The sequence below is a fragment of the Hirundo rustica genome, chromosome Z (assembly GCF_015227805.2).
Source record: "Hirundo rustica isolate bHirRus1 chromosome Z, bHirRus1.pri.v3, whole genome shotgun sequence".
Lineage (NCBI taxonomy): Eukaryota > Metazoa > Chordata > Aves > Passeriformes > Hirundinidae > Hirundo > Hirundo rustica.
Genome location: NC_053488.1, coordinates 3,703,532 through 3,727,341, shown reverse-complemented (window position 1 = coordinate 3,727,341; position 23,810 = coordinate 3,703,532). Strand labels below are relative to the sequence as shown.

At 45.5% G+C, this 23,810-nt stretch overlaps 2 protein-coding genes across 8 annotated transcripts in view; both read left to right on the top strand.

Moving 5' to 3' along the window:
* Positions 1 to 2,566, top strand: part of DOCK8 (dedicator of cytokinesis 8) — a 44,965-nt gene extending 42,399 nt beyond the window's left edge. The window contains 1 exon segment of the mRNA XM_040089791.2: positions 301 to 2,566. Coding sequence (XP_039945725.1) covers positions 301 to 415 — 115 coding nt within the window. The 3' untranslated portion in view covers positions 416 to 2,566.
* Positions 2,567 to 13,844: 11,278 nt separating this feature from the next.
* KANK1 (KN motif and ankyrin repeat domains 1) overlaps positions 13,845 to 23,810 on the top strand; it is a 129,443-nt gene continuing 119,477 nt past the window's right edge. For 5 of the 7 annotated variants that reach the window (XM_040089480.2, XM_040089479.2, XM_058424031.1 and 2 more), the window contains exons 1-2: positions 13,874 to 13,980; positions 22,712 to 22,834. The gene's annotated coding sequence lies outside the window, so the exon portion shown is untranslated. Of the gene's footprint in view, positions 13,981 to 22,711; positions 22,835 to 23,810 lie in introns of all 7 variants that reach the window. The other 2 variants (XM_040089478.2, XM_040089476.1) reach the window with 2 other exon arrangements.

Sequence of the window (23,810 nt, the reverse complement as noted above, 5' to 3'; positions counted from 1 at the left end):
AAGCCAGAAAGGAGATAGAAAAGGAATGGCATCATGTGGCGTTAGGCTGCATGAAGTCATCCTTTCACTACAGAAAACATAATCACTTTTAGTCACATGACGGGCACAGAAGAGTCTAATGTTCTTTGATTATGACTATATGCTTCTTGACAAAGCCCAGTTTGGGGTGGGAGAAGAGGAAATGACAGCTCTGACCTGCCAACACCTAGCATGTTTCAGCTGAGCTCCTTTTCACGAGACAGGTATTTCTTTGATTGTTTTTCATTTGCCAACTCTGTTTATGAATCTGTTTCGTTGCAGGGAATCTTTTCGTAACCACAGTTTTAGGAAATACGACTCCCAGACTTCTTCCCAAAGCACCTAAGAACTAGCTGCTTTGGCCAAGGAAGAGCTTCATGCTGCAAGACAGAAGTGATGGAGTATTTATTCCACTTCTATGAAATCAGAAATCTCTCACGAGACATTATGTGCGCTTTCTGAACAACATGCAGAAAAGCATTGACACAAGATCTACGAATGAAAACTAGGGGATAAATCCTAACCAAGGACCTATCACAAGGGCTTGGAAAGGAAGGGGATGCTTTTTAGATACTTCTGTATATATTCTGTACAATGATGGCCTAATGCAGAGGCCTTAGAGTGGTCAGTGGCATGAAGTCAGCCATGACTAGGTAAGAGACACAGAACTTGGTGTGGTTGGATTGAGGTGAGTCTAAATAACGTGTCTAAGGAATAATAACAAATTATATGTACTTTTGGTCCTTTTCCAAGACAGCATTTATCCATTGCTTTGGCAATGAAATACATTCTGCAAGTTATTCACTTGCTTAACTTTTGTCCTAATGAGGAGGGATATGGTTACCTGCTCAGTGTTGCTGAGCTGGCACTCTAGGGAAGGATAATTTCCCCCGTCAGTTTCTGAACAGATTCTCTGTCATGGTCCTTAACTGCAGGGAGTTCTGCACAAGTCTTCTCAACCAAAGCATGAAAATCAAGAAGTAGTAATAAATAGTTCTTAGAGATCTTGTAATTTTTTTTTTTCTGTGTATAGGGACGTGCAGTATAGTGACTTGACATGCAGTTAGTAGTCTGTTACATATTTAGCAGAGATAACAAGTACTAGTTTAAAAAGAAGATGCTAAGCTATGAGTGATTCGTTATTACATAAAGCTCTTACTTAGGTAACCTTATCCAAAATTAACTACAGGAGCTCACAATGGGGATTTCCTGCAAATCACTTCACTCAGGCTTTACTGCAGCTTAAGAGAAATTAGCACATGATTTATAATACCTAGTGCTTAGTATTGTTTGAGTCCTAAGTAAATATCTTAGTAAATAATATTTACACCATTTCTCTAAAGTATTGCAGGATTATTACAATTTTGCAGATGAGTATGCAAAGAGAGAGGAGAAATTAGGACTTTGGAACTCATTTAGGTACTCCTTTAGTGAGGCAGTGGAAGAGTTACGATTTTTGTTGTGACTACGCTTGCCATATAATGTTTATATTTTGAAACAAAGATCTGTGAAAGCATCCTAAATATTACTTCCTCTCCTGCACCTCTTCAATGTTTTGGAAATTATACCTTAATGCTGATTAAAGTAACCAATTCCATTTGCCCAAGCACGGAATTTAATGTTTAAATTCAATGAAATGGTTTATTTTTTTTTTTTTCCTTTATACTTCATTTTAGAAATTTACAGTGAACTTTCTCAGAGTTGATGCCATATGTTTTTGGAGGCAAGGTCCCTTTAACCCAAAAGCGCAAGGGAGATTGAGGCTGTTGCTTTTAGTGGAAACATTTTGACTTTTTGCACTCACCTTGCCGTTTGATAATACAAATATTCCAAAGCACTTCATTGACATTTGTATCATATTTTGAATGTGCTTTGTAGAAGATTCGCATGGATGGTCAAACAAGGTGAGATGTGGAGATAGGTGAAATAAACCCTGTAGTTACACAGTACTTGGAGTGAAGGAAAATAATTTCCCTCCTCATTCATAGTATTGCTAAATGAAATAATTAAGAATAAGAACTCCCTGACTTTAAAATGAGCACAGCCAAAGCACATAAGCAAACGGTATAAAAAGCTCAAACCAAAAGATGCCTCTATGTCAGAATGGCTGCTTTGAAACAGTTCTAGATTGAAAAATTGCTAATTTCCCAATGTTTTGAAGCTATGAGATCTCTGCCTATCAGTACCTAGCCCTTTATCTGTTTTTTTCACTGCCAGTTGAGGAGAAAGGTCAGAATACTGTAATCTATCAAACCCACAATTCAACATCACTGTTTACAAGATACTTCTCCTTTACAGCCTAACTAACAGAAACCTCAGGTAAATAAAACCCCTAACAGGTGCACAATATATTGGATAAAAGCAATGAAGTGGTTCCTTGAACTGAAATACTCAGGACAATATGAATAGTGATGGACTCTTCGCTCCCATTCTACAAGCTGAGCACCTCGCAATCAGATGGCCAGTCTTGCCCTCAGTTTGCATTTCATGTTTTCCCTTCTACAAACAGAACATGGCTTGTACATTTCTTTCAAGAGCTGAACTGTGTGAAACAAATTTTCTATCTTTCAATATCCATTTCGCAATAAAGCGACTGTTACGCAGCATATTGTGAAGTGCCTTTGTGTTGCGTCTTATACCTCAACAGAACACAGCTGGAAAGAAAATTTCAGTAGGAAGAACGTTTTCTCGTAAAAATATCATTTAGCAAAAAATACATTTATTTGGGCAGAGGGTTTGTTGGTCTCTCTTTAGGATAAATTGTGCCTGTTGCAGGGATTACAAGCAACAAGTTGCTTCCCAACTTCTGTTGGGAAGTGTTTGTGAAAAATGTCAGTGGGAAGCTCAGTGACAGTAGTGCCCTCCTTTCCTCCTCTGGTCTGTAGCTGCAGAGCAGAAATATGCCTGATTCCTGAATGCAGGATCTGGGTGGTTCAAGACTAGGGAGAGTTTTGTGTGTCCAAAATAGGTAGATCCAGGGCTAAACTGTGGAGGCTGTCAAAGGTGAACCAGCAGATAAGCACTGCACCATCCTAGACATCCTAGATATCCTAGATATTTAGCTGGGAGTTCACCAGAGCTCACGCACCCCTCGCACTTACTGCTAGCTTTAAGGAGCATGGTGCTGAATTTGGCACAGGAATCCTCTAGCTCAGCACGAGCTAGATGCACATTTGTGCCAGGTACAGAGAAAAGCAGTGCTGTCACTTAAAATTGGCAGGTGTGGGTTATCTGACCTCTCCTGAATGCTTTTCTCCTTATGTTTCCCACCAATTGTGGAGGCTAGGAAAAGCGAAAGCAAATATTTAAACTCTTTTTCGTTGTTTTTCTTTCCGTCTGCTGGAAGTATCATCTCAAATATTTCAGAAAGGGCATCTCAGGTTGGGTAATGCTCCAGCCTAACCAGTGCAGTGAGAGGAGAAGGGGCCCCTGTGGAAAAAGCCCCTTTTGATTACACGAATAAAGACAATGCAGTCTCACGGTAGAACTCAGTTTGTGTTTTGGAAAGCTACAGTAAATTCTGGCATTCACAAATTGAATATGTTTCTGGGACTCTTTATGTTCTTACTGAGGGGTTCGTTTAAATTAACTCGTTTTCATTCAAAACCAGACTGTTTTGCAGCTGTTCAAGAATAAAAAAACTAACCTTGAAGTTTTTTGCAAGCAATGTTATCACTCAATATTGGTCAGTAAAAGATCCTGAATACATCAAACAAAGTGTTTAGCTGATCAAACCAGCAAACTTAACCCCTGAAGATGCTCAATAAAAACTTTTATTAGAATAATTTAGAAAGCCTTGAAAGTTGTAACATTTTGTTCTGCTTGTCTGTTCTGAGCAATTTGGTGCTTTGCATTCTTCAAAACAAAATTTTCTCTTTAGAAAAAAACCCCACAAAGTTGAATTTTGCTTTTTTTTTTTACATTTCTCTCCAGAAATTTAAGAGATACCTAAATCATTACACACCCTTTTTCCCCTGTGTTTTTTTAGAACTATATCTTGTTACAGAAATAAGGTTTTTCACTATGGAAAGCCTCTATCCGTGGAATAGTTCTAAACATGCGACTACTGGTAGGATGCAAATTACAAAAGAAAAGTAAATAATTAAAGGAACAAGGTGTTTCAGCTGAGTGGCAAGAGGACTACATCTTGTGCATTCAATAAGCACATGTAAAACAGCTGGAAGGGGAGATTTCCTATCACACATTTCTGACTTTCCCAAATGTGAACATCTGTGCCAATTTCTTTTCCTCAAGAAGAGCTCAGTGGAAACAAACAAACAAACAAAACCAAGCTTAGCACTACTGACACATCTAGAATTTGGAAGTGCCAGAAAACCATCTTAAAACCTTAAGAACCTCAAGCAAACAAGTGTTTCCGGATTTAATACATAGTGAAGAAAGGAAGTATCCACAAAACCCTTTCCATTCCTGTTGTAATGCATTACAACACCTTCCTTTATACGCAGGTCGGCTTTTTGAGAGACGAACAGCCCCTTCTCAGGTATCCAAAAAAAATGTTGGAAGTGCTCAAAGGAGTGTGTTCCTTTTTGAGTTAAGGCGTAAAATCCTGGGCTCAAATCTAATTAGATTAGATGCCTTGAGGAGGCATTTTTCCCAGAGGAAGAAAGGAAAGGGGAAGGGAGAAGAGGAAGGGGCTGTGAGCAAGAACAACTTTACAAAAATTAAGTTGAGGACGTTTGCCTCTCCAGAGGCTGGAGATTTGTTAGCAGCCTTCCAGGGTGTTATCTTCACTGTACTTCATACTGCCAGCTTTTAACATGGGGAAAATAATATTAAATCAACAGCATCTAAAATATTCCAAAGAGGTTGGTTTATGTAAGAGGCTTCAGCCATTGATTAAACTAGAAAGAGCAAAACTCTTGCAATCTGTGGCAGATTAAAGAGCACATAGGATGTGCAGAAAGGATTGCTCAACTCAGGTTATAGGGAAAACCCAATTGTCCCCAAGACCCAGTGCAGCCCAGGACAAAGGCTGCAGCTGAGTTAAAGAAATCCATCCATTAATAAGCAATCAGAGAGGAAAAGATCAGAACACCAACGCTGCTGGGAACAAAGGAAGCAATACTCTAAAAGAGCAGGGTAAATTGCTGAATGCATCTCATCTTCTAGGCCATGTGGGCCACTCAGCACCAAACTGAGGACTGCTGTGCACTAACGGCAGCTGTCAGGCAAAAAGTAATCACAAAATATTTAAACAAATAAATAAAAGAGAGAAAAATCACTTTTTTTGTTTTTCCTAGTAAAAACGCTCTTAATTTTTGTGGGGCTTTTGTGGATTTGGTGGGCTGGGTTTGTTTGTTTGTTTGTTTGTTGATGACATGGGTTTGATTCTGTTTCATTTTGCTTTGATTTCTTTTTTTTTTTACTGCTGACTTCCTGGGTTTTGCTAGTTTACACCAAGAACTGGGAAACTGCAAGAGCAACAAACAAAAGGCACACTGTTTTCCCATCCCTCCTTCGAAGGAGGCAAAATAAACTGGGGACTGTTGCTTCCAGAGGAGGATTCAGGCTGTTTCAGAGGAGTGACACAGCCCTGCACATCTCCTGCAGCAATGGGCACCAAGAGCGACCACTGGTTCCACATCCTGTGCACAAAAGGGGTGCTGCGGATGGAAATTACACAGCTTGGAAACAAAGTCACAGACAGGCGTGGTTTGAGGAAATGGAGGGCATTGCAGCATGTCCAGTTACTTCTACTAGTTTTGGTTCACTGGCAATTTTCTGTATTGCTAACTTGTGGAGGATGCACCCAAATGTACTCTGGGCTTGTTATCTTCTTCTTCTGGAGCTGGGATTAAATGCTGAGAGATGAAGTTTGTGCTTGAACTCAGATGTTTATTAATTCTTATCTATGTTTCAGTCTCACAAGCTGTGAGTTCTAGCTAACAAGGTAGAAAATGGCTCTGTCTCTATCACTTTACAAGGTCTATTAAGAACAAACTGTCCAATTATGAAATGACACCTAAATTATTTTTACTTTTAACCCAATAACCAACCATCCCTGGTCAGCAATGCAGATTCTTCTACCCAATTACAAGATACCACCCAAACCCATGAAGAAGCAGGTGAAGAAGAAGGACTGACCTAAGCCCTAAAACCTCCATCTTGCTTTATATATATTATTATATTCTAAAACCTCAAATTATAAGTTTTCCATCACATGGTATTACACACTTCTACTCAAACTACACACCCATAATCCCGGTGCTATCACTCAATTCTGGGAGCCTGCTCCATGGCCTCAGGTCAAATGCAGTGTTTTCTTGTGGGTCAGTGCCTGTCAGCGCAGAAAGCCTGGAATTCTCAGTGTCCAGGGTTCCAACAATGTACTCCCCAGTGGTTCTGCAGTTCTGGGATCCTGCTCCCAAGGCAGGCACCATCACTGGGGCACTCACCACCAGCTGCTGTGGGAGCACTCAGGGTGAAGAAAATCCTCCTAGAAAGGCCACCTCAGCCTTCCTACAGCGCTGATCATTCCCACAGCCTGGTAAGGAGAAGCATTTAACATCAGGTACTTGTGGCTGCAAAACTAGAACTTGTTTAGTCCTCTTTCGAACAGTTCCCACCCCTGCTTTCTCTGACTCTGCTGTCACTCACCCCTTGCCCAAAATCCCTTCACCTGAGCACTGTGAACCTGAGTGTGGTTTGAGTTGGACAGTTCAGGGTAGGAGGGAGTGTCCACAAAAGCGGTGGAGTGGCTCACAGCTCCACGGACACAGCTGCAGGAGCACACCGCAGGGACCCAGCAATAAAAAAAATGCCAAAGTGCATTTCCCTGCATCGAGGGAGAACTGCACAACGTGTATTAAAAGCTGGGACTCTTCACGTGCTTCACGTGCTCTTCACGTGCTCCAGGGTGGTCTGAGACAGTGAGAGGATACCTGAAACAGCAAGAGGATTCCTGTGCCCATGAAACAACTGCATCTGGCTGCCAAAATAAAGCAAAGGTTTAGTTTAAGGGATGAATCTGTACCAGGTTGTGTTGGCAGCAGGTACATCCCAAGGCTGAGGGCTTACACTGCTAGTCATGAGTTCATTGAAACACAAATAATAATAACAACACCAGGCACGCCATACCCCTGCTGGTGCAACAGCCAGTGTTGATGCTTCAGGATGAAAATCTTTGTGAGTTACGAGAGAGGATCTACACCCACAACCAGAGCTACAAAGCACAGATTAATCAGCATGGCATGCATTTGAAGAACAGATGAACTGTGCCCAGCCTCTGCAAAGCAGCTTCACACTGATGTCTTCCAAACAGGAACAAAAGGCCCACTGTCTTCTTCAGCTTGATCTCTAGAAAAGGCCCACTGTCTTCTTCAGCTTGATCTCTAGTCAAGATGAGACCTTCAGCGTTGAGAATCATCATTAAATGACCACCAGATGGGCCCTTATTTGTTAAGTCAGCCAGCAGGTAAGAAAAACAGAAGATGGATCCATCATCGTTCTCAACAAAATGCCCAAGTACATCAAGGTGGTTTTTTTCCTTGCATTTTTACAATAAAGGACCTCAATATCTTAATCATACTTCTTAAATAGATAGATAGATAGATGGATAGATAGATAGATAGGTAGATAGATAGATAGATAGATAGATAGATAGATAGATAGATAGATAGATAGATAGATAGATAGATAGATAGATACCACGCCTCTAAGTTAAAGTCCTCTTGGGAATTCAAAACTAGAATGAAGGTTGAGAAACCCCATTCACTGACAACCCAGTTGTCAAATGAATTAGATGAAATCAAATCTTAATTTGTACAAAGTCAAAAAAATTGTCTGTGCAGAAGAAACAAATATATCTTACCTAATTCCACAAAGAAGGACAAACTCCTCCAATGACCCATGCATGACGGAAACAAATGCTGGGGTCACTAATTTCCTCATTCTGCCATTCCTTGGCATGAACATGCACAAGTTTAGGGTTGCATCAAATGAGTCTAACTTTGGGAGTTGATTTTATAAGTTTCTTGTTCCAGCAAGAAATTGCCAATGGCTTTTCTGTCCTGCTTTCCTCCCACAGTTGTCGTTTTGCCTTTCAATGTAGGTCTCAAGTTTGCTTCTGGGGTGCTGTAAAATGTTCCTCCCTGCCCTGGCATGTAAGACAGAATATCCTGTGAGTGTCCAACCTCATTCAGGCAAACCCTGCCTCTCATGAGCTGTCATGCATGCAGATGTGCTCATCTCTCCCAGCACAGGCGGCCAAACAGACCTTTGGTGACAATTTTAGGTTTCAGCATGATTCTCCAAAGGAGTTCAAAGCCCCAGTTGCTGTCTGCACATATCCACCAGGGAAATTATTCTATTAATCTCTCAGATGAACCATGACAGGCATCAAGTCCAAGTAAGGCCTTTTGCAGAGACTGAGCTTGGTTGTACAACTTCACTGTACTGACGATACAACTACATTAAACTGCAGTGGCCTCCTCATCCTGCTCAGAAATTAAGGTCTGGGAGCTCTGGGGAATCAAGAATTCTTTAAAATATTTTAGGGGCAAAAGTTTGGTGGCAGCTTTTTCCTCTGTTGTACTAGAGTTGCCCAAACCTTGGGGAGCGTATTTTGACACTGCTTCTCCAAAGATAAGGGGAAGGGCAAGTGCTACATTTCATCTGGTAAATGATTTCTGGAGCTGCATTCTTGTGCATTCATGCACGAATCAAGAACCCTGTTCTGTCTCAAATGCCCAAGGGCCTAATGGTGAGATCCAAGACCATGTGTGGCAAACAGCAGCACGTACCCTCCAGCACTGAAAACTCTGATGGTGGAAAATCAGCTGCACTGCTGCTGCGTTCTTTCATTTTGCTCTGGACTCTCAGGCAGGCGCGTGGTATTTTTTTCCTTTCTGCCTCTGATGTGAGCCCTGAACCAGGGTGGAAAGAACGCCCTGCCTTCTTTTGTGTCTGTGTAACACCCCTCCTTTGCAGATGGGGCTCTGCAGAAGCCGGTCATGCGGTGTTGAATCGCCAGTGGTGTCCTGTGCTGAGAAAGGAGAGGCAGAACCTGCATCCACTGAAACTGCTGCAGCCCTAAAAGCAAGTCAGGACAGCAGATGAGCAAGAGAGAAAAAGATGGGCTTTTACAGGCCTGCAGTGGAGAGGATTACTCTGCCTCTCAGCTGCCATGGCCACTGTGTGGGGTCATCCACACCAGTGCAACGCTGTGAGCATCACCCCTGCTTTTCACTGTGGTGTGCGGAACATTCACCGAAAATACAGTATTTTTTTTTTTTTAAATGGGGTTTTATTTAATTCCTTAGGCTGCTATCCAGCTCTGGCACTGGCAGCTGCTTGGCAATAATCAGCACATCAAAGTGTCCTTCAGAGGCAGAGGCGCACCAGAGGCCTCTGATGGGGGATACTCCAGCAGCACAGCCCTGCCCTGCCCTGCTGGACACACCACAAAGGCAGGGAGGAATCCGGGGGCAGCGGTGGGAGCACCACTCTCTTCTGGCCATGCCTAGGTGCGTGCTTGAACGCTAATGCCAAATCTTCCTTCTGGATAAAAAATGAATACGTGGTTGTTTTTTTTTTTTCAGGTAAGCGGTATTTCTAGAATGGACAAAAAACCCAAAAACATTACCATTTCCTGTGGAAAGAACGTTTCAACTTTTTGTTTTGTTTGGCAATTATCAGAATTATTCCTAAAGGAAAAAAAAAAATCATAGGATTGGGGTTTTTTTAAAATATATGTCAGGGCTCTTTCACCTACCCCTAAAAATCAGGTGAAGCTTGCTGTGGCTTAAGGGGCTTATGGAACTGACAGCATACTATTTCCTGAGGCTGGAGAAAGGTGGGAGAAGGGAAATCATGCAATTTATGAGTTAGGGTGCCGAGGAGCTGCTCGCTGCGGAGCCACAGACGTACACTGCAGTGTGAGGAAGACCTCAGGCAACTCACCTGAGACAACTGTGCCCTCTCGTGCTCCTCTACAGCGGCACCAAAGCAGAAAATTGCTGCCAAACACAGTGGTAGAGGGAAGGTGTGATCCCTCTCCTTTCCACACTTTCAGAGGGGCCGTGGGAACAGGGTTGATGCAACCTGCCTCTAAATTTAGCAGATCACCTGCACTCAGGGGCACTTGCTGCACAGAGGACGCTGATGTGACTGACCCAGCGGCTCCCGCGTTCGCTGTGCGGGATGTCCAACACAAAACAGGTTTCAGGCGTGGGAAGTGTTAAAATCCAGAAGGATGGGGCCTGAAAATCCGTGAGAGCTCACTCTGCCTGAGCCTCTGCTCAACCCACTGAGGAAGGGCAGGATGATTTCTCTCAAGTCCTTCCTGTTTTTAACAGGTGCTCAATGTGTGCGTGGGGTTTATCTGCATTGTGAGCAATTTGAAACATCTGTCAAAGCACACCACGATATTTATCTGGACCAGATCATGGAAAAATACAGTGTAATGTGTTCTCTCTCTTGAAAGCATTGCTTTTCTTTACTTCCAGACACGCCACTCACAATTCCCTACTCATAGACACGGGGCATCTGGCCTTTTGAAATAAATAGGTGGGTTTGGGCTTTTTTGGAGTGGTAAGGTCTTTTTCTCTATATGTTTAATGCTCCAGACTTCCTTACCTGGCAGAGCAGACCCCAAATTTTAAAAAAAAAGCACCCCATGGAGCTAAAAAAGCGCTGCAAAAGCGCCTGTTCCCAGCTCAGTCTCACTTGCTGGTGCTTGGGCTGAGCAGGGCAAACACTGAGTCCCACAGCCTCAGACGGGAGCTGCACAGGCATCTCTGATGGTGACAAAGGCAGCGCCCAGCTGGGAAGGAGGAACCCTCTCCTCATGGCTCACACCCGTGAAAGAGCAGCAACACACTCACACCTTCATCCCCCTTCCCCTTGGAGGCTTTGGCTGGGTTAATCTAGACAGAGGCGAGTTTCTCTCTTTGGTGCTCGACAGGGTGAGGGCTGTGTCCCTCACCCCAGCCCTCCCTTCCTGCATGTGCAGGGCAGATGGAGCAGGCTGATGGGCGCTTCCCGGCCCTCCTCACTTTGGGCTCGCCCTCTGCCCCACTTGGCAGAGCCCCGGGCTCCCAGTCAGCGCACTCTGCAGGGCCACACAAGCCCCAAGGAGCTGAGGGGTGAACCGAGACCTACGGGTTTTAATTGCACCATCAAAGGACAAACAAAAAAAAAAATTATCCCCATCCACTGCCATGACCACGCTGAAAGACTCCTGTCGTTCTTACGTAGGTAACGCAACAATTGACTGCTTTATTTAATTTCACTTGTTTCAACTGAGGAGAGCTGGCAGCTCTTGAAAGAAAGGATTAAGTGGGAGAAGTGGAAAGGGTCCTATCTGCTTGCTCCGTACACCGCCGCAGCCCGAGTGCCTTCACTCTGTTTGTACAGCTTCTGGTACAACACGGTCCTGACCCAACGATTCGGATGAATACGCTGACGGTAAGGAGTGGTTTGCTGGTCTGAATATACCTTCTTCTTGGTTGTTAATATAAAAAATGGTAAGTGGTGCTCAGCTTTATCTCGGTTACTTCTTTCATCAGTACCCCCTTTCTTTTTAGAGCTGGTAATTCAGCCATTAAAAATAGCCTCTGGATGGGAAGTTATTAGTCAGGATTAATAAATATTAGCATCTTAAAGAGCTGCGGGGCCTGTTTGGAAATTCGGACTGCCAATATTTCCAAAAATATGCACAAAAATGCATTTTTTTAAAAATAAAAGGTCCGTGGTTTGAGAGGTGGTTTACATCAACGTCATAGCAGCTTTACTTAGAAAAATACTCCATGTGATTTAATCTCTAAAATGTCTTAATGGCTTCAGAGATTTCAGAAGAAATACTGGAAATTATGTAGATGGAAATGTCACTGAGCCTATTAGCTTTTTATAGAATGAGAAAACTCTTAACATTTTTTTCTCTACCGTTACTTGAATGTGGCCACAGGAAAAACAAACAAACAAAATAAAACAAAAAGAAACAAACAAACAACTGAGAGATTTTCCAATTTCCTTAATATCCTCCTTAGTCTATTCTGGAACCAATGGTCTTTGAGAGAAACTTTGGTGGTCTCCATTCATGAACTTCAGGTATCGTGTCTGGAAAAAGAAAGAAAGAAAAAAAAAATATATATATATATATATAAATATGCAGAACTTCAAGAGAATTAACCAGGTAAAGGCAGAAGAAAAGCAGAGGAATGACACAGAAAGAAGGAAAGGAGAAGGGGTCAGAAGATGCCAGCATTTGATAGCACACTACACAAAAAACCAGAAAAAGCAAGGAGTGATGCATCACAGCTGTGTCCTTTTGCTCTGTGAAGTAACTCACAATAATCACCTTGCCGGGTCCTATATCCAGAGCCGGAAAAGAAAAGCAGGCATTGTTTTCTGTACGCTCCTGACTCTGCCGAGCCTCCTGCATCTCGTTTACTCCTGGCCTTTGGATTCTGATTTGTATTTGGGAGGGACTGTCCTGTCCAACCCTTCCTGGCATCATCACAGAACTTCTGAATCATTCGCACCTGGAGACATTGGAGCCCTGGGGCATCGGAGATAGCGCATGAGATAAGAGCGGGAGGAGTGAAAGAAACCACCCATCAATCCATTCCGAATATTCAAACCCTGGAGCGAAAACATCCACGGCGCACAAAAACAGGGGCTACTCTCCTCTTTTACAGCTGAAAAGGCTTTAGATATGGCCTGTTCCGGCTAGTAAAAGTCAAGGCACAATCCTCAAAACCGTGTTTCTAAGCTGAGGTTTCACAAAACAACGCAGAGGGAGCTGGTGCCCTTTTCTCTCCTTGAAAGCCCCGTCGAGAACCCCATCCAGCCCAGAGCAGCCGGAGGGCACGTTCTGCCGAGGCTCCAACGCGAGAAAAGCGTTCCACCGGGGAATCCCAATCCCTCGGCACCGGGATTGGACAGCTATCGGATCCCGCTCCATGTATCGGACCTGCCGGCTCCAACACTCCTTTTGCGGGCTCCGAACCAGCCCCTCCAACCTGCACACACCGCGGACTCCACTCGCGTTATCCCTCGGCGGGTTTCCCCAGGGATGCTGCGTTCCCAGGCGCAGACCCGACGGTCACCCCACTCCCCCTGACGAGGATTTCCCGCACCCCCGGGAGCCGCCGAGCCAGGCTCTTAAAAACGGGGGTGGGGTAAGAAAACTCCTCTCTGTTGCCTCTGCCGCCGGCACTCGCACTCACAAAATCACAGAACGTCTGGGTTGGAAGAGACCTCCAAGATCACCGAGTCCAACCCGTGCCCTAACACCTCAACTAAACCATGACACCGTGTGCCACATCCAGTCTTCTTTAAACACATCCAGGGACGGTGACTCCACCACCTCCCACGGCAGGCTATTCCAGTACTTTATCACTCTTTCCATGAAAAACTTTTTCCTGATATCCAACCTATATTTCCCTTGGCTCTGCTTGAGACTGTGTCCTCCCGTTCTGTCAGCGCTGCCTGGAGAAAGAGACCAACCCCACCTGACCACAGCCACCTTTCAGGGAGTTGTAGAGAGTGATAAGGTCACCTCTGAGTCTCCTTTTCTCCAGGTTAAACAGCCCCAGCTCCCCCAGCCGTTCCTCGCAGGGTTTGTGTCCCAAGCCCCTCACCAGCCTCGTTTCCTCCTCTGGCCGCGCTCAAACGTCTCAACATCCTTCCTAAGCTCCATCCCGCGGGGGCCGCCGTGCCGTGCCGTGCCGTGCCGTGCCGCTCCACGCCGGTCCCGGGGAGGGCCGGAGGAGGGATGCCCCGGGGCGGGCGGCCGGAGGCGCCGCGTTGTTTTTGGGCAGCGCGCAGCCGCAGTGCGGCCGCCGCCGGGTACAAAGCGCGGCCGGAGCGCTCCGCGGGATCGCAGCGCGCCGGGCGGGAGCCGGACAGACAGACGGACGGACAGAGCCGAAGTTTTGCGGGGTCACGGGAGCGCCCCCACCACCCTCTCCCCCCACCGCCGCGACGCGGATCCCGGAGGTGAGCGGCGGGGAATGCGATGGGACGGGATGGGGCTGGACGTGGGCGCTCGGGAGGCGAAGCCGCTGCCGCCCGTCTCGTCGGGAGGAGCAGCGCGGTTCCCGGCGCAGCTCCGGGATCTGTCGGGAGCGGAGGGTCAGCCTCGGCGCTGCCCCGCCGGCAGGAGCGCGGCGGTCCCGTCCGTACGGAGCGCGTCGCGGAGGGTTGTCGATATCCCCCCCTCCCCGTTTTGGGGTGGAAGGGTTTGGGTGTGACAAACGGGGCACGGACGCGTGTGTTCCCGTGCATCGCCGGCTCCGGGAGCAGCGGAGCCGCTTCCCAGCCCCGCGTCCCTGCCCCGGCCCCGAGGGGAGCGAGCGCTGCCAGGTGCGGTGGGAGCACCTGGGCAGGGGAGAGGAGGGGGTGGAAGTGGTCACATCTGAGAGCGGCGGTCACCGCTGCTTTGTTTGAATGGACCGTCACTAACTTGTGAGCCGCCACTTCAAAAGGGTCGGGAATTTTTTTTTTTTTTTTTTTTTTTTTTTTTTTGGCGGGGTGGGGGCGTTGTGGGGGGATAAGGCGGATGGGACGAGGGGAAGGTCTTTGATTGCTCAGGCCACGAAAGTGCCTTGGGTCTGGCTGCTCTTGGCGAATCTCAAAAAAAAAAAAACAAAACCAACCCCCCCCCCCAAAAAAAAACCAAAAAAACCCCCCAAACAAAAACAGCAACAACAACGAACTCAACTCATGAACTCTTAAAGCCTGCAGTGTTTGAAAACAGTCTTAATTTTTCTGAAACAATGTTGTGGGAGCCAATATCTTGGTACACATTGACGTGTAAAAAGTGATTCAGATGTAATTAGAAGCCTCAGTAATGATAGTGACTTTCTTGTGACTGCTTTGTCCCCGAGTTGTGCACGGGACCAAGCTGAGTTTAACTTTTCTCGTACCAATGTTAAGGTCAGGCGTAGTGCGCTCTTTGTTAAAATCGAATCTCTCAAACATTTAGGTAGCCACAAAGCCCGTTTGGCAGTTCAGCAGCATAGCTGACAACCTTGTGTCTTGGCAAGCTATAAAAGACACCGTGACAATCTGCAGATTAAACATATCGCCTGTGTCTTACCCTTTTATTTCACCCCTTCTGTCAGAACAACTGGGTCTTATTAAAGGCCGTGTGGGTGTCTGTTGTGAAGGAAGGGAAAAGTGAGAGAGGCTGATCGGGTTATTGTGAATTTTTGGAAAGGCCAAACTAATTTAGTGAGTGCTCATGATGTGCAGAGAAAACGCTGACGTTTTTGTTCAGATGGTGCTTCAAGTCTTTTAGAAGTGCTGCTTGGATCTTCAAGTCCAGAACCAGTTTTCCAAAGGGAATGAGCGCTGCCTGACAGGAGCAGGGCTGCACCCAATCCGTGCTGCAAACACTGTCTTTGAAATCTTGTCTCTCTTCTATCTGGGAGCATCTGCCAGACACCAGTGACTAGGTGAAACGGGATTCCACCCCAAAACTGCCTTCTCGACAGGAGATGAGATACTGTCCTGTGGTGGGACAGCCTGTGTCCTTCCTCTGTTGGCTTTGAGTGAGAGAGGTTGCAGCTCTGGTGCGATGGGGTGTGGAAACCTGCTGCATTCCACACCCTGCTGGGTGTGGGTCACGCCAGTGCCAGGGGCAGCAGCACAACCCCAGGCTGTGGCAAAGTGCAGCTTGTGCTGAAGGAGAGGTGGACGCAGGCTCTTGTGTGCCTCGAAATCTGTGGCTTTGCTGACCACGTGTTTAATGGAATTTGGTGTTAACGTTGGACTCTGTTTCACTTGCCTGACATCATTTGTCCCCTTTGTATTGCTAGCAATCTAACTAGAGGAAAATTCATGCTGTAAAGGGTATTTTGGTAACAAGTTCTGTAGCACTCCAGCCCGCATGGGAGTCCCTGGTGTTTTAGTTTTTTAATTTGTGTACACCTTCTTTCTTTTGAGATTGGGCTTTACTTTAAAGTTGCACCGGAGAAAACTTTGTCCTGTGATTGAGAACTGAATGTGAACTGGTTTTAGGTGTCAGTTCAGCGTGTCTTTAAAAATCCTACCTCCTTGGGAGAACCGGCAGTGGAGGTATTTCTCATAGCACAAACGACGTCAATTTGAGTTGGTCCAGCGGCTCCTCCTCAGTATCTGTTTGCCTTTTCTCACTGGCAGTTTTCTCAGGTCTGTAAGCTTCTGGTCGTCTCAATTTCTGCAGTGCCCTGCATGTCTAAATAATAGATGCTGAAAGTGAAATGAAAACGTCCAAATGAAGAGTCGATTTCGCAAATGGTGCAGAGCTCCTGTGAAGAACTGTCAGGAATGGGCATCTGAGCCTGCTTTTAGTTGCTAAAACATTAGTTGTTAACTGAGGAGAGTTGCAGATTTTCTTGTGGTGTCAGCACCTGTTGGAGTGGTAGGTCACGGAGAAGAAGGTTTTTTTTCCTAGTCATTTAGCTAATGGAATTGACTAATGGGCCAGAGGAGGTGTTTCAGGCGTCACTGCCTGTACTGTTTATCCATCCAGGTTCTCCTCTGCGCTTTAGAAAGGGAAGAAACGCAGTACTTGGGAAGTGGCTTGAAAGCTTGTGTGTATGTATGTGCACAAGTATGGATTTTATCGAAAGTCTTTGTGGGTTGTGTCGAGATGACAAGCGTTAAGCTGATGACTGTGTTTTCATGTTGTAATGATGAGGAGGAGTTCATGTGGAATTGCAACAAGAAGTAGCCATGAACTACTTCAAAAAAATTATGATTCCACCTGACTTCTTAAAGATGCAGTAAATGTAGTTTACATCTGACTTGAAATGCCAGCATAGTCTTTTTACAGAATTTGTTTGAGAAGTCTTTTGTTCGAACTACATAAAAATATCTAGAAATCACACTGTATTTTTTGTTTTTATAAACCTTAGGTGTATAACCATATGAAATAAAAGTATTTATGAACATTATTAAATAAGTTCATCTTGACTAGAGATTGAGTTTTATGGTGAGGTTTATAATGCATCCGAGTCTAGTGGGAAATTATTCATTTTAAGTATCTTAATAGTATCTGCTTGCATGGTTGAATAATTGGCAGTGCTGTAAAAAGGCATTTAGGCATCTCAAGGGAAACTACTTAGGCTTGTCAACTCTGACACTCCACAGTTGTCTCTTGTTCCCACTGTAGAGGCTATATATTGAGAGGAAATAACTTGCAATTATATGACTGTTCCCAGCTATCAAAAGACTGGTACCTGAAGAGAAATAAATACATATCAGGAATGAACAATTGTCATAAGTGATTTTTTTTTTTTTTCCAGTTTATATGTTTTCCTAGCAGTGTTTTATTGTGAATTATACTTGTAAGGTCTGTATAGCACGTTCTCTATTTCTGAGTTCTGCCCATGTATTTTACTTTGGGAAACTCTATCTGCAGTGGTGACGGAAGTGTTGAGACTTGTGGTTAAATCTGAATAGTGATTCAGGCCGTGTTTATATTTGTCCTTTGCCAAAGGTTCCCTGGCAAACTCCAGATAGCAGAAAGATATTTTGGTGATTGTCACTTCTTCACCATTAAGGGCATACTTGTCCATGGTGAGCAGAAAAGGAAATAGCTTGGAATGTGCTGTAGTGAATACGGGAAATGCTTTCTGAGCTTTGATGGGAAAAAAAAAAGTCCTTCAGGAGGGGTAGCAAGAGCATCTGATCCCTCTTTTGGGCTGCCACAAACTCTGGGCTCTTAACCCTGTATTAAGCCCAATGACTAGCTTGGCTAAAGCACAGCTTAGAAGGCGGCATCCTGTTGCACTTAAAGCACTCCCACAGGCTTCCCTTGTCAGTTAATGCCAATTTTTTGTGTCTTTCTGAGCTCAAAAATGTGTTTCTGATTTCTAATTAACGCTGTGCTGAGGAAGGACAGCTGACAATTAAACGTGAGTCATGGATGTGTGTTTTCAGTGTCCCTTTAATTCTTTAGAGATGTGAGTAGACCGAAGACAGAGGAGTCTGACAAGATCAGTTGGAACTTAATTGTGGATAAGCATTGTCAAACTGAGTCTGATCTTTTCAGAAGCCAAACTGCTGTTCACATACTTTTCTGGTGTATGGGCTCCCTGCTGCGTACAGGAGCCAGAAGCAGACCCATGTGTCTGCCCTGATGGGTTGGAGGTTGTTACTACCTTTTCCTAAAACCAAGGCATCTCCAAAAATATTCTGGTGAAGGTGATGGTGGGAGGATGTTGGGCCTTCTTCAGGGCTGAGGGATGGTGCCTGTGTCCCATCCCTCACACAGTGGTGTCTGTGCTCTCCTGGGGCACTGGGATGTTGCTGTGTGACAACACAGGGCTCCGGACAAAGAGGTGTCGGTGAGAGAAGTCTCCTGTACGCGTAATATGTCTGCTTTTCCATCTTCTCTGCAGCTGTGCATGCTGTGAGCTGCAGGCAGCTTTTCGTGGTGTTTGGAGGTGGCTGGTGTCCAAGAGGGCACTGGGGGGCACCTCACTGGACAAATATTTGTGACACCGCACTTTTGGGGCAGATGGGCGGTCTGTGCTGTCCTGGTGATACATCAGGCCTGTTTCATCATGTGCTCTGAAGTCAAGGATGTCCTTCCTGCCTGTAGGTGCCCCGTGCTGCTGGCTGCAGAAATCCAGAAGGGTTTATGGTTGAGTTCTTTTCTATGCAAAAATACCCTTTTCCTCATCCCAGGGACCTTACTTTTTCTTACTGGTCTGCCATATTCTGGGCCCAAAGAGTCCAGTGCGTTTACCTCAAACAGTAGTGCCCTGGCAGGAGTGGGTTTTGCTGCTGCTGAGGTTTCCAAGGAGATGCAGACAGTCCAGACGTTGGTTATTGGAGAAGGTGCTAGCCTCAGTAAGGCTGCTTTGGGTTGAGAGGTTCAGTACCAGAGGTTTTCACCCATACATCTAATAAGAGTGATGAGGGCTAATCAATCCTGTATGTCTTGTACGAGTCTGTAATTAGTTAACGCTGACTTTTAAACCTTAAATCCCTGGACTTTTTTTCCCTGATTTTTCCATTATTTCAAGTAGCATTCCTAAGTTTAGCTCCAGGCTGGGCTGTAACCCGCACGAATGATCAGTTCTTCTCATGGTCCCACCGAGCTCATGGCCTTTATGGCTGCTGTGCACTGGCAGTGAGCTCTGCAGCATGTGTGCGCACATTTCAGGCTCCTGATCGTGTGGCTTGATCACCGCTTGACCTAAGGACAAACACTGATTTAGCTTTTGTGCACCGTTCATTACTTTACATAACCCACCAGCCCCTTCCCAATAACGTCGTTCGGTCTGCTAAGACTGAGCCGTCTTTTTGCAGCCTCTTTCACGATTTATAAGCATTCCTGGTCCCTTCCCAGTTCTGCAGTGTCATTATGGAGGGGGAGGATGCTGCCCCGGTTGACTTTTGCACCACGAATTGCCGAGCGGCGCCAGAAGTGTTTGTTTTGTTCGGCACCCACGCCAATCTCCACAACCCCTGGCTCTTTCCTGTTGACTCTGGCTGTGCCACAGGGGCTGCAGGTAGGCAGTGAAACCTTGTGCCTGGCCGAGAGCAGCCCAGCTCTTCTCTCTGCACTTCTGCCGCCACCTTCTCTCTGTTGGTGCTGATATTAATGTGGCTGTGGGACGAAACAGACTGGAGCACTGATCTGGCTGGGAACAGTGCTGGAATACCTCCCTGCCTCCCTCTCTCCCCTCACCCCCGGCTATTTGCTGTGTGCAGTGTCCCACGGGCTGTGCCAGCATGGCGTGAGAGGGTGGGAAGCCTCAGCGGTAGTACAGGGATGTGTCAGAATATTAATGGGCACGGAATCTTGGTGCCGTGATTGCCTCCCGAGCCTGTGGGCAGCTGGGAGCCCGTGTGATGTGTTTTAAACCTTGGTCCATTGGGACCTTTTCGGCAGACGACGATCAGAAGCGCTGATCATCAAAGCCCTGCTTTGTCGGTGGGACTGGGAGAGTGCCTCGCCTTGCATTTTCTACTCATCGTGCCACCGTCCTGCAACCTGTTAGTCTCAGTGATGAAGAGTGTAGTTTAAAACAATTGTCTCCCCCGAGCTGTTCTGATCCTTTCTCTCTCTCTCTTTTTTTTTTTTTTTAACCACAACTGTTTTCCCGGCGAACGGCTGGAAGCCTTCCCTCAAGTGAGACAATGTCAGAGGTTGAATGTGTTTGTTTAGGTGCATAAACAGGGCTGTGCATGGTGGGGCTTCCATCACAGTGTTTTCATTCACTTCATGAGCTGCTAAGTGAGAAAAGGATGGTGCTAATTCCTGAGCTGTTTTGGAACAGCTGTGACAAAAAGCCCCCAAGGACCTCAGACAATAGTGAACTCTCTTGCCAATTGTGCTGTTTTTATCTCTGTCTCAGCATATCGCGATGCAGAGGATCTCCGAGAGTTACACCGAACTAATCTGCTTTGGGTAGCGAAAGAAAGATATATAATTGAGTGTTTTATGTGGCTCCTCAGTATTTCTCCAGAGGGAATTTGCCAAGAAGTGCAGCGATTGGGGAAAGTAATATTTAGATTCGGACCAAGGAGCCCTTCTCTCTATTTATATAGTTACTTTTGAGTGTTTTAAAATTAGAGTGTGAAAAGTAACAAAGGACAGTCAAGATACTGAGACAAAAGCAGGGGCACTTGACTCATGCATAGTTATTAAATGAAGCAATATTGCAGAATTTTTCTCCCAATTTCCGGACTTCCAACAAGAGAAATCAGAACGAAAGAGAGTCTTCTCAGATTTGCAGCTGGGCAAACGCAATTTAAGGCTGCGGGTATTTTCTGACCAGTGCTTTGTTATTAACCCACCTGCTAGTAGACAGGTTGTACTGTTTCCATTCTTCCAGGATCCTTTGCAGTGTGAGCAGGCTGATACATTAAGATATAATCTTCTTCCCACTGCAGTTCAGTTTTTGGAGGGCTGCGCTAGGGCAGAGCCTTGCTTTTTTTCTCCCCAGGCTGTATCTACCTCAATAGACACTACAAAATACCTTTTAGGAGATGATGTTTAGTTCAGCTGAATCTTTCTTCGTAGCAGAAGCTGGTGTTTCTGTCAGGGGTCAGTCCTACCGTGGGGGTGTTGTTTGTTTGTTTTGTTTTTAAGGAGAGCGCTTTAGTGGGCGATGACTCATATGTCGGAATCTGACTTTTCACTCCAATTAGCCACAGATATACCCAGATGTATCTGCCATTCTGCAGCAGATAACTTCGGGGTGCATTGTTTACATTTCAGGCACCAAACCAGGGTGAAAATCAGGCTGTTCATTCACTGCGACCTGTCACGCAGCTGAGTGTGAGTGCACGTCCCTTCAGGCTCCATTAGCATGAGTTAACTTTGTAATTGGGTTTCTGGGGCAAACACGGACAGGAAGCAGAAGTAATTTGGCAGGCCAGGCTTAGCTTTTTTTGTTCTGTGTGGTGTAAGTGCACAAGAGAGCAGAAGTAAGAGATGGGTACAGAATGGCTGGGGAGATCCTAACAAGGCAGAGGACGGTTGTCAAAACTTGATCTGGATGTTGCGGAGTGTCATGCAGCTTAACCAAGGTGGGACTTTACAGCTGTACTGAAGCAGAATTTCTGTAGCCTCCTCTGATTTTTCAGAGCCCTTCTCTTGCTGCTCTGTATTTTTCAGCTGCCTGTCTGGCAGTAGCACTTTGCCTTGTAGAGTCTAGCAAAAGAAAATGGGCTTGTGGAATGAAAAGCAATTGTCACTAAGCTTTGAAACTGCTTCACAACAAAGTTAAAGGAAACATAAGTTTTGAAGTTGCTCTAAACTCTGTTCATAATACCTAGTTTTGCACAAACAGACCCAAAAAGAGAGAGAGAGAGGGGGGAAAAAAATCCAAACCAAACTGTAAAATGCTAGGGGTCCTGAGCAGGGGAGACAGGTTTCAGGTTTTTTTTTCTTCCGGTTTTTAAAGCATTGAAAGTTATCTGGCTTTTTTCAGGTGTTCAGTCTGGATTTACAGTAACGTGATTAGAATTAAGCTGCTTTATGGTATTTTTCTTAAAACCACACTTCACATTTTTCAACTAATAACTTCACTTTTAAAACAATAGTCTTTTTCCCAGACTAATCTTAAGACTTAGAAAATGCAATACAAGAAGAGATTTTTAGCTTAAGTTCCATTCCTTCCTGATATGTGGGGCTGAACTTGCTCTTAAACTTTTAAGTTGTTGGGGTTTTTTGTTTGTTTGTTTTCTGGGGTTTTTTTGTTGTGGTGGCGGTGGTTTTTTTTGTTTGTGTGGGGTTTTTTTGTTTTTTTTTTTTTTTTTTTTTTTTTTTTGTTTGTTTGTTTGTTTGTTTGTTTTCTTTTTTCCTGAAGATAAGCTCTTAAAGGGTTTTCTTTCCTGAGATGAATGCTAGTCTTACTCTGGCATCACTGGCCATTTACATTTTGCCAGCAGCCTGTTCAGGCAGCTTTCTGTGCTGCCCAACATTTGAAGATGAGATATAATCACCTGCAAGACCAAGGTGAAATCTCTCTGAAACAAAGAGGTGCTGGAAATGATTGCTGCAGTTTATGCATCTTGTCAGCACCATTTAACCAGGCTGACAAACTTGATGTTATGCTTCTTGCTTTGTTTTTGTTTTTGTGGTGTTATGGACAGCTTTATGCACGGTTTTTTTTTTTTTTTTTGAGTAGACAAATTTCTGATGTGTGTAGTGGAAGTTGCCTTGGTCCTGATCCCATCCATGATTTAGCACGGAGTCTTTGTCTCCTCTGTGTTCTTGCAGCTCCTCATCCCATCGCCACTGCCGCCTGTTGCCCGCTGTCGTGTTTTTAAGCAGTGTTGCAGGATCACATCAATGAAAATACTAGTGGCTGCCGGGAGGGGAGCCACTTCTCACCGAGGAAATGTAAGGAAAACAAACCCCTCTTTGTGTCTGTGCACACATCATGACCGTCACGAGTTATGCGGGAGGCGTGCTGAGGAGATGCAGTCGGGGCTCACTCCGGCGGGACCTGGCAGTGGGAGATGCACCTCCTGGGAGGCTGCTCCTCCAGCCAGACAGGCAGTGCCCAGTCCCTTAGCGGTTGGACTGGGATGTGGGGAATCAAGAAAATGTGGTCGAAATAAATGGGAGTTTTTCGAGGATCTTACAAGCAGTTGACAGAATATTGTTTTAAGGGATTGTTGGTTTTGGCTGAAGCAGACTTGAGGGCTGTTACCTGTAGCTATTCCATCTTTTGTTAGCCAGGTGGAGAGAAAGTTTGTGCATGTGCAGTTGAATATTAATATCCTCTGGCTCAGGATGTGTTAAGTGCATGGATTTATTATGCTGGTACATTTTTCGTGCCAGCAACTAGCCAAAAAAAAAAAAAACCCCAGGAGGGCCTGCAGTTTGTTTTAGCTGGTAGAGATTAATGACAGTTTTATTGCAAAGCTACATTTGAAGTTTTGTTTCCACAAGCACAGGGTGACAGGGACAGGAAGGGACCTTTGTTGGTTCGCAGCCTGCAGCTGAGCATTTTGACCCCTCCACAGACTGCAGCCCCCCACCTAAAAGGAGCCCTACAACTCCTCAGCCAACCCCAGCTGCCTCTTGGTCTTCTTGTGTTGTTCCCCTGGTACCACTCCCATCCCTCTCTCCCGGGCAGCAAAGCCCCCTGGCCCCCGGTCCACATTGCTGACATTCCCGAGCTCTGCGTGCGCGCAGTGGGATGAGGGAGGCGGCTGAGCTGGTCCTCTGCTCTGGCGGGGAAACCATGGCTTGTGAAAGCAGCCTGCCTGCTCCTGTCCTCCCTCTGTATCCATCAGAGCCCCCCTGCCCACATAACTCGCATTCCTCAGCCCGCGTTTCATTTGGGATTGGCGTTTTGCTTTGGAGGATT